This window comes from Cibotium barometz, chromosome 55, assembly GCF_041138505.1.
Source record: "Cibotium barometz isolate CiBa-2024 chromosome 55, ASM4113850v1, whole genome shotgun sequence".
Taxonomy (NCBI): Eukaryota; Viridiplantae; Streptophyta; class Polypodiopsida; order Cyatheales; family Cibotiaceae; genus Cibotium; species Cibotium barometz.
Genome location: NC_141100.1, coordinates 1,226,649 through 1,237,344, shown reverse-complemented (window position 1 = coordinate 1,237,344; position 10,696 = coordinate 1,226,649). Strand labels below are relative to the sequence as shown.

The 10,696-nt window shown below is 44.4% G+C and overlaps 1 protein-coding gene across 1 annotated transcript; it reads left to right on the top strand.

Annotated features, from left to right (window-relative positions):
• The first annotated feature begins 3,207 nt into the window (after window positions 1–3,207).
• LOC147607241 (uncharacterized) lies at window positions 3,208–7,475 on the top strand. The gene is made up of 2 exons (XM_086790501.1): window positions 3,208–6,607; window positions 6,762–7,475. The coding sequence occupies exon 1, from the start codon at window positions 3,237–3,239 to the stop codon at window positions 4,494–4,496; it is 1,260 nt and encodes a 419-aa protein (XP_086646627.1). The 5' UTR covers window positions 3,208–3,236; the 3' UTR covers window positions 4,497–6,607; window positions 6,762–7,475.
• The last annotated feature ends 3,221 nt before the right edge of the window (window positions 7,476–10,696 follow it).

Genomic DNA, 10,696 nt, shown 5'->3' with positions numbered 1-10,696 from the left:
ATCAGCGCTTACTTCTCAGCCCTACATCAGGCATATATCGGCGCTTACATCGGGCTTACTTTGGGATTGTCATCTGCGTTTTTTGGGATAGCAGCCTTCTCTGCTCGTTCGGAGTCTCACATAGAGCTCGTGTACTGGACTTCATCTTTTATATACATATCACCATTGCATGCTGTGTGATTTGCTCTGATCTTTCATATATTTGGTCCTTTGGTCTCTTTTGCCCTCACACAAGAGACCCTTTGATGTGGGGTGACTCTGAGTAGTAGACTGGCGAAGAAGCAAAGACGAAGTTGAAGCAAGAGGCTCGGTCGATGACGAAGGCTTGTGTCAAGGACAGTGGTGGCACTCCTTGTGATGTCCAGGGCGGGCTACTGCTGTGAGCAGGGGGTAGAGCTGACGATGAAGATGATGTATTTGTATTGCTGGGCTGTTGCAGTACACAGGGGGTAGAGCACCGGTTGGATGCGTTGATGACGAAGGCTTTACCGGATGCTGCTGTCGTATGATGCACTGGAGGCCTTATGTTGATAGCCGGCAGCTGGTATGCTATGCTGGAGGCAAAACGATGATGAAGATCATTGATGAGGTCGATGGCAGCTGCTGTGTGTACACTGCGAGCAATCCGAATCTAGACGGCCATTTTTTTATTGACTTAATTGGAAAGAGAACTAAGTGAAAGAGTTGTTACATGTGAGTCTTGGAGGGGCTGGCAGGTCTAAGCTTGGGTTAGGTTAACTTGTGGGTAGGGATTAGGCATTTATTAGGGGAGGTCTGGTGGTTTTAAGAGGCTTTGGCTATTTTAGGCACTATGTTATTGGTGGCACATATAAGCGAGTTATTGGCTCAGTTCAGGGGGAGAGCTTATCTAGTATTGGACTCGTGGCCTAGTCGGGACTACTCAGTACGACCCCACCTGAGGGGTGTGTTCTGGTGGTATGGGACGCTAGGGCGTACTGTACGTGGAGCCATGTCTCTTGACGATTCTAGACCTCCAGCTTGGGGGTGAGCCTGAGGGGCTCTATGGTTCGGCGATGAGCTAAATGCTTGGTTCTTTGTTTTCCCTAGTTAGATGCTTATCACATGTGGTTCCATGCAGAGGAGACTTTACACTGGTATCAGAGCCAGCCTGTTGATATGAAGCGTCTTGGGAAACATGGAGTGAAGAGGAGATGTAGAGCACGGACTGTCACAAGAACTTTTAGACAAATTCTTATGTGCTAAAAATTATGTGAAACTGATTGCGTGAAGGTGTTATTCTAGCATGTTATCCATATCCGCACTAGTTGAGCTCAATATCTCAACACTCCCCCTTGGAAGAGCGATTTCCCCTCTTAAGCCTTTTAGAACCATGGCTATGTGGTGTGCAAGTCAGGTGAAAGGGACAGGAGTTGGGATCCAAAGGGAGGTGCTATAGGGCAAATCTCTGTCTTGCAGTAAAACCGAGCTATAGTCATATACGCATAAGTGGGCTTGTACATCAGCTACAGCAGTCCTATACATGTACTAGAGCGGCAGGAGCGGTTGTACGTGTTCTGGTGTATTGGCCGTCCAGGCCATACAGACCTCTGGCTGTTGGCCATACAGGTGGTACAGGCCGGACGACTGTATACAGGCTGCACGAAGGCCTTGTCAGCCCTAGGGGCTAGGTGGAGGCTGAGAGGTGAACAGGTCTGCCGTATAGGTACCACGTTAGCCCTAGGGGCTAGGCGGAGGCTGAGAGGTGGACAGATCTGCCGTATAGGTACCAAGTTAGCCCTAGGTACTAGGCATTGTTAGAAGTCATCTCCTGTCTAGTTTTTTACACCAGGGCCTTTGTTGTGGGTGTGCCCGCCCTTATGAGGTGTTTTCCCATTTTTCCCCACTCTCCGCATTTTTCCCCTATTTTTCCCATTTTTTCAGAGGCTTGGGAGGGCTGCCAGAGGGTGCCAAGAGTAGTACAGTGCTGGCCGATTGGATGTTTATCAGTCGTGGGCACTCTTGCTGCTGACCGACTGGTTTTGATCAGTTTTGGGCACCAGATTGCTGGCCGACTGCATTTATGCAGTCGTGGACCTTTTTATCAGTCGTGGGCTTTTCCTTATGCTGGCCGACTGCCCTCTAGGGGGGTATATATAGGTCCTCAGCCCCCATACCTCATTTGTATCATATCTTGGGATCTTCTTGTGTATATAGAGCAGAGTTACACGCCTACAGCTCTCTCTCTCTTGTGCTGTTTTTCTGCCTGCGTTTTTGCTCTTGTGTTCCCAGATTTGGTCATCATCTCCGCTGCATATTCTGACATGGTATCAGAGCCTAGGCTCTAGATAGGTCTTGGGATTTGTGTGAGTAAGAGGGGGACTGTTTTGTGGCTGATTGGTGGACTGTTTTGGGCTGATCGAGAAGAGGAGAAGCAAGAGGAAGGCGGGATGATTTGTTGGACAGCCACTTGCAGGTATCAGTTCCAGACACAGATGTGGGATCGTGTCAACACCAGGGTCCGTTCGTTTATTTTCCTCAACTGCACACCACAGGTAATCAACCATGTAAAGCATATGACGTTGGCCAGAGGTATATGGCAGCATTTGGCCTCAATTTACAACAGGGTATCGCCCATGAAGAGGATTTCCTTGGAAGTACAGATGTGGGTTATGAGCCCTGCAAAGTCGTCGACGATGCGGGAGCATATTAACAAGCTGCAGGCTCTTCAACAGGAGGTCCTTTAGGCTGGGAAGGAGATATCGTCAGAGGACATGGCCATCACGTTGCTGTCACATTGGCCCTCTTCGTACTCAGCATTTTACTCCTCTTTGATTACCAGTGGCAGGCTCAGCACCATCACGTGGGAGGAGCTTGTGCCCATGGTCCTGGACCAGGAGGAACGATTCACGAACCCTCCTCAGGGTGGAGGTTCGGAGGCCTTAACTGGCCAACGGTCGAAAGGCCGTAACACGGGCAAGGGGAAGGCTTCGTCGGAGAAGTCTTCTGAGAAGATGTCCGTTAGTGACCGCGAGAAACTAAAGGCAGAGAGGACCTGTAATGATTGTGGCGAGAAAGGCCACTACTGGAGGCAGTGTCCCAAGCGGAAGACCGAGAAGGGTGAAGATTCCTCAGCAGCAATCATGAAGACTCCGGCTTTTGTGTACCTGGAGGTGATGGACACCGATGCTTCATTTTCTTCAGGCAGGGAGGAGATTGGACTCCTCTCCGCAACGGATACTCGGAAGTGGATTCTCGATAGTGGTGCTTCCAGGCACATGACTCCTTCCCGTTCCGGTTTACAGGATCTCTGCAGGCTTTCTGGTCATATTCTTACTGGTGATACGTCCACTATCCCAGTTCACAGTGAGGGCAGGATGGAGATAGTTCCCGATGGCAGAGAGGGGAAGCATTCCTCCCAGGTGTTGTATGTTCCGGCACTTGGTTTTCATCTATTGTCAGTGCATCAGGTTTGCAAGACTGGCGTACGGGTGGAGTTTGATGAGCATTTTGTTGCTCTCCGGGACAAAGCAACAGGCCAAGTGGTTTGGGAAGGCGGAGTGGAGAATGGAGTTTACAGGCTTTCAGCACTCTCTCTCCCAGGTCCTCAGGATTGTGATGAGTGGCAGTCTGGTGATGGCTACTCAAGTGTGGATATGCTGCAGGTGCAGGCTTTCCAGGACCAGATGGTGGATAGCTTGCCAGTAGATGGCAGCAGTTGGCAGGAACTTTTCAGTACTGAGGTTGGTAGTTCTTGTGTTTGTGAGTCAGAGGAAGCTGAACAGGTCACTTATGCTCTGATGTCTTGTCGTGTTCGGGACATAGAACTTCCAGTAGTTGAGGATGTTCTTTCCACGGAGACCTTTCGGAAAGCCAGGCAGGTAGCAGGTGCTTACTTGCAGAAGGAGGTGGTTTCTCCAGGCTTTGTGGTTCCGGATTCAGAGGGGGTGGTTGACAGGTTTCATCAGGTTTCCAGGACTTGTTTGTGCACCGTAACAGGTGTTGATCCTTGTGAGCAGTGTGATGTCTCTGTGATTCAGAAGCTGTATGGTTCATTGATCTGGTTGATGGACACCAGATTGGACGGGAGCTTCCTGATGAGGCAGTTGAGCTCATGGTTGCAGATGTCTCTTTGGGAGGCAGGATTGCGTTTCCTGTGGTTTTTGCGGCATGCGAAGGATCATGGACTCTTGTACACAGGAGGGGGATTGTTGGATGGAGTCCGACTCCACGGTTGGAGTGACTCGGTTTGGGGAGGAGATCCGGACACGAGGAGATCTACTTATGCCCCAGGAGCAGTTTTACGGAGCAGGAGGAGGTTACATTGCAGGTTTGGGCTTCCACTGGAGGAACCCATGGTCATCCAGAGGCACTTTGTTCGTGAACAGATCGTTGCTCATGACATCTTGCTGGAGTTCTGTTCGACGGAGGACAGTACGGTGGACCTCTTCACGAAGTCGCTCTCTCAGGACTTGCTCAGGCAGCACCCCAGCTCCCAGTGGTTGGTTACACAGCCAGGAGCTGAGAGGGGGTGTTAGAAGTCATCTCCTGTCTAGTTTTTTACACCAGGGCCTTTGTTGTGGGTGTGCCCGCCCTTATGAGGTGTTTTCCCATTTTTCCCCACTCTTCGCATTTTTCCCCTATTTTTCCCATTTTTTCTGAGGCTTGGGAGGGCTGCCAGAGGGTGCCAAGAGCAGTACAGTGCTGGCCGACTGGATGTTTATCAGTCGTGGGCACTCTTGCTGCTGGCCGACTGGTTTTGATCAGTTTTGGGCACCAGATTGCTGGCCGACTGCATTTATGCAGTCGTGGACCTTTTTATCAGTCGTGGGCTTTTCCTTATGCTGGCCGACTGCCCTCTAGGGGGGTATATATAGGTCCTCAGCCCCCATACCTCATTTGTATCATATCTTGGGATCTTCTTGTGTATATAGAGCAGAGTTACACGCCTACATCTCTCTCTCTCTTGTGCTGTTTTTCTGCCTGCGTTTTTGCTCTTGTGTTCCCAGATTTGGTCATCATCTCCGCTGCATATTCTGACAGGCACATGTTGAGAGACGGGCACATTGTGATCATCCATGTGCCACAACACGGGGCACCTATGTTATGAGGAGCCATGCACACATGGTGTGTACTACGTATCTATTCACTTGCTTGTGAAACTTGGTCGACGGGTTATTACCAGTGCACACAAGCATGGTGTTGAGCAAGTAAGTATCCCCTCCTCTTTGTTGATTTTTGGCCTTTCCTCTTCACCTTATACTTCGGCTTGCTTATCGTACAAGCTGTTTTTCTGTCTCAGCTCCCGTACCTCTCATATCTCCTTCTCATACCCACTTTCTACTCCTTATTCCTGCACACGAGCCTTGCGTAGATCTGAGTATCATGGTTTAAGGTTTTTCTGTTAAAGATTCTTGCTCTATTACATGGTTGGAAACCCATTAGGTTGCCATTCATTGACGGGCTTGCTTATGCATAAACTGGATGTATTAACAAGTGGTTCATTAGCAAATTGTGTATCTGAATATCCCACAAAACAAAAAACAATCCACATGACTCACATCAGCATGATACAATCCTAAAATCTTCATCTTTTCAATCCAAAGTAGCAGCCCCCTTTGGATTGTTGCTTTGTGTTTGTCCAATCTCCCACAAAAGTCCTTAATTGCTACACTTGAAAGATTATCATACCATCCACTTGAAATATTATCATACCATCGACATAGCTTGAAACACCTCTTGAGAGACTTGTAAATTTGATAAAACTCAAAGATATTAATTATAGCATCTCCAATTTATTTAATATGGTTTGCTCATCAATTGTGGCAAAGTACATGTTAGTTGATGTGTCTGATTCTATTGAATGAAAGATTCTTTGAGATTTCTATAGGAGGAGGATGCACTTATATTAAAAGTCAAAGATAGAGCAAGCTTGTTGGATGTACTCTAACAAACTTGTATTATTGCATTTCTATATCTTAATTTCACATTATTAACTTATTCTGAGTGAAAGTAACTTGTGATTAGACTATGCGTTTTATTGTGTTTAATCTTTTCAAAGGGAAATTTGAAGTGCAAGTGCACTTCAAAATACTCACACCCCTCGTCCACCATATATTATCATGGTTTACAAAAATGCCGCGACACAATGCTGCCTGCTGGGTTTGAACCTGCGATTTCGTGCAAGGAAACTAGACACCCTACAATTGAGTTTGGTTAGCTGACTTATTTTCTTTTGGACACTTTATGAACTTCAAGTTGAGATTAGAGCTGCTTTTCAAGTAACAAACCAGGCATGGATTTACAAATAGATTCTTTATTCTCGGGGATAGTTTGCATTTAATGAGGTTCTCTTGTTTTTAGAGGACTTCTTTGAAAGTTTTTTGTGGAGTTTGGTGTTTCTTGATCTATTTATTATCTTTTTGTGCTAATTGCAATTACTGCATTGTCACTCCCAAAGTTGCCATTACAAAGCTTATCTTGTAAATGTTAATGCATGGATGCATAAAGTAGCCTTTTTCCTTGAGTAATTATTGAGAACTGAAAATACAGTATGCTTGGATGGACGTGTTTTTTCTATAAAAAAACTCTAAACCCTACAGAGGAACGACAATGAAGACATGCCTGCAAAAAAGAGAATCTTACAAAGGTTAGAAGACATTCATGTTCGTGTTGCCCACCCCTTCTTAGAGTCTTTCCCATTTGTTGGATGTGATTGTTGCATGTTTTGTAGAGGCTCTCTGTCTTTTATGACTTCATCCCATGTGATGATGTATCATTTATTCTTGATTGTTGTCTTGTAGAGATTGATGAGGTTACAAACACAATGGTCACATAGGTCTATTAAAACAATGCAGGAGTAATTTATAAATCTAGATTCTCTTACCTTGAGCTATGAATTGATGTATTTGCACGCTCTCATGGGAAGAGAGACTATCAACTAGATTTGAGTCGTGATTTGGAGTTTAACTAACTTGTACCTCAGTAAATACCATAACAAATCATGGAGTTATTTATGCAATTTGATTCCGCCTAGCTCTCCAAGTTTTGAACGTGGTGTAAGAGCCATGGTCATCCACTAGTTAGTTCATGCTCTCTCTCTCATCTTCATTAGCCATTGGTGGCGTTAAGGCATTGGCCCACTTCACATTTGCATTTAGGCTTGACAACATTTTTCTTTGCATAGTCCATATAAATGGCAACCCTTCCACACCTGAGCAAAAAAATTATATGCCATTTTTCATATCCTACTCAAGAGCGACATGTTCTTGTGGCGGCACCAATTTAAGTGCTTCTTACTTCAAAAGAAACCTCGGTATAAGAACCCTCACGTTATACCCTTGGTTTTGGGTGGAGAGAAGACTTCAAATTGTTAGCTCCTAAAGCCTTTATACCCAAGGCATAAATCTCGGTAAGTTCCCTATCATGGCCTTTACATTAAGTGCATCATCACTATGGTTTCAAGAAGATCCACTTGGGGCACATCATCATCTTTAATAATGTTCAGAATGTATCAATAAATCTTGAGCTTTTGTGTTAGTTGAATCTTTCATCATAATAGGCTTCAATTCTTTGCATCAAATGATGCTTCATGCTTCAACAACAAGATCAACATGAACAAAATTTTACATGTCTTATAATAAGTTAAATAAGTACATGCTAATGTCTTTCTAATATTCCTCATTGATGAGAGGTTGAAAGTCATATATTCAATCATAAATTGACTCGTTTTGGATGGGCCATTAATTGTAACATTGGGAGTTGGCATTTTTCATGGGTGCTTTGCCCTCATGCTACGTATACAATGGATGCAAAACTTATGTGTGATTGTGTAAGAAAATGCTCCTCTATTACTATGAGCAAGTAAAATTGTAAAGGCATGGCAGTACTCTCTATGAGCAATTTTCTCTTGCCTTGGGTGCCATGAGACTAGTCAAGATTTGGAGAGCATCACCAAGAAGAGTTTGAAATTTGTGGTGATGCACATTGTGTGGTTAAGTGGGAACATCGTCCTTAGCTTGGGTTGGGTTTTGTTTAAGGTCTTAAGTGGGTTGAATTTGTTATGTCCAAAGAGCCTTGAGTCAAGGTTCTAGGTGGGACATGTAGATGCATTGAATATTCCATATATGTGGTGTCGTGTAAGGGTGGTGCCTATATAGTCTAGACTGTAAGGTCGAAATACTTTCAATCATCTCCCCTAATCGATTGATTCAAGGGGTTAGCTGATAGCTAGAGATGTGAGCCCATCCATTCAACATCTCTAGTCAATGGCTAGAGATGTGATCCCCTCCATTCAACATCGCATGTCGTGCGTCACTAGTACCCGTGGTAGTTGTTGCCTTGGGAGTCAAGCTAGTAAGGTGAAGAAGACCAAGTTGATGATGCACATGCCAAAAAAGACCGCATCGATCGCATATATGTCAATGTGGATCCCAAAATCAATGCTTCTATGTCTCGTACTTGACACTGTGCTTAGACATAATGAGGCTAGTATAGAGGCCAATCGCCTAGTTTACTTAGTGTCCTAAATTGGTTATGGGCTATATAGTGGGTTTTTTGGCTCATTTGTGAGAGAGTTTATATGTGGAACACTATCTTAAAATAGGGGCTTCCCAAGGGACCTAGCTCACTAGCTAGCCACGCTAGTGACAATCCATGAGGAGCATTGGGGGTGCGTTGTATGGGATGCATAGGCCTTCAGGGTGCAGGAAATTGCAATGGGGTTGCTTTGGTAACCCGGGGGTGGCTTATTGATAAACTAGGGTTAGGTGTACAGTTGGGTAGGGAGTGCTAGGCATGAACCCTTTGTTAGCTTTGATGAAAGCAACACTGCAAACACTCACTCACTCAATGTTCACAGATTAGATAGAGCACAAGGGGGAGAAAGTGTGTAGAAGATTAGCTTACTTGGAGCAATAGCTTAAGGTGCAATAAAGTGCAAAAATGAACAGTAACTCTACACTAAGGATGAGGTTGCTTATATATTAGCTAACCCTAAGGTCCTCGTTCACACCTGGATGGCCATGGGAAAAAACCCAGTGGGGCAAAAGTGTCCATGGCATAAGTGCATGTCCTCACAGTGTAATACTACCAAATATCTAACAAAATTCCCTATACTATAAGTGTGAGGTTTATAGAGATTATTGTTAATTTTATTTTGGATTAACAATTATGCTCCTTCATTTGAGGACATTAATAAGTGTTATGCAAAGGCACTATGAAAGTTGTACATTATGAGATATTGGCCACCCAAGGTCTTAGTTAGTAATTTTTGGGCACCTAAGTGTGAATAAGGGTCAATTGTATATAAGGTATTTTCTCATAATGAATGGAGACAATCCCTCTTTGTGCTATGAGAGCTCTTGTCTTGTCTTATCTTGTGAGAGAGTGTGAGAGTGTACTCTAGTGCATGTGCTTTCTCTATGCATGCTTTTGTAGAGGAGTGAGAGAGAGAGAAATTGCCTTGTGTGGTGGTGTGAGCGACTTTACGGTGACAGCGTGGAGGTGGAGCTTGGAGGATTAGAGCTTTCGGAAGCGAGCTTGGAGACCTCAAGGGACGTGAGCTCGGAGCATTGGTAAGTCCCCAACAATGATTGTTGTTGTCTGCTAATTCTTCCAATGGTGAATGTTTAGAGTTCTCTCTTGGGAGGTGTGGCAGCCTATAATATTTTTGGTGCCGCTGCTGCCAGGGAAACACCATTATTTCTTCCGTTCGCCTAGAGTTTCCACTCCCACTATACAAGTTTCATCATTGCCTTTGCATTCATGAAGTGCATTGTGTAAAGAATGAATAGATAAGGTTTAAGTGGAAGTGAAGATGTGTTAGAAATTGTTTGTTTTTTATGTGTGGGTGAGTACTTGGGTGACCCTAGAGGAAAGCTACACCAAACTTGTTAGCGTGAACGAGTAGGTGTGATATTCTATATTTTGTTTTTTTAAAAAATCCACAAAAATCACAAACATAAGGAGTCATTGGTTGTGCTTTAAACTTGCATTACACTCCTTACTACTAGCACAACCATTTTGGAGCATCTGGATAGGTAATTTACACCCAATCTTCATTCAGTCGATGCGAGAGTTTAACAGGTGAAAGTGTAGGAAAATAGTTCATGGCATGAACCATTTCCTACTATCTCACAGTGTAAAGTGCTTCAGCAATCAATGCCACAAATTGTGGCATTATCTTGCTAAAAATAGGGTACCTTATCTTGATACCTCTGACAGAACGGATCCTACGGAATCTTATCTCATAAATTAGCAGAAAATAATTCATGACATGAACTGTCTACCTTTTCACGGCGTGAACCATTTACTACTTCACGGCATGAACCATTTTGATTTCACGATGTGAACCACTTGTCTTTTCACAGTGTGAACTATTTATACTACTTCACGACGTGAGACATTTCCGGTTTCATGTTGTGAACCCTTGCTTACTACTTCACGACGTGAACTGACTTCTGCGGTTTCACGGCATACGCAAATCGAGACCAACCAACTCAGATCAGGACAACGCGAACCTAAAATTCGAAGTGACTTTTGAACATGTGAAAGTGCAAAAAATAGTTCATGACGTGAACCATTTCCTGCTAAGTGACGGCGTGAACTGCTATCTGTAATCTCACGGCCTAAAAATTCAGATCGACAGAACTCTTTGATGAAAATTCATTTGGGGTAGTGATTTAACCTATCAAATCATATTCTCATGCACTTGAGGTATGATAAACTCATTGGAGAC

Bases quoted from the DNA above. Each gene is read 5' to 3' on its own strand.
- LOC147607241 (XM_086790501.1), top strand. From the start codon at position 3,237: ATGACTCCTTCCCGTTCCGGTTTACAGGATCTCTGCAGGCTTTCTGGT.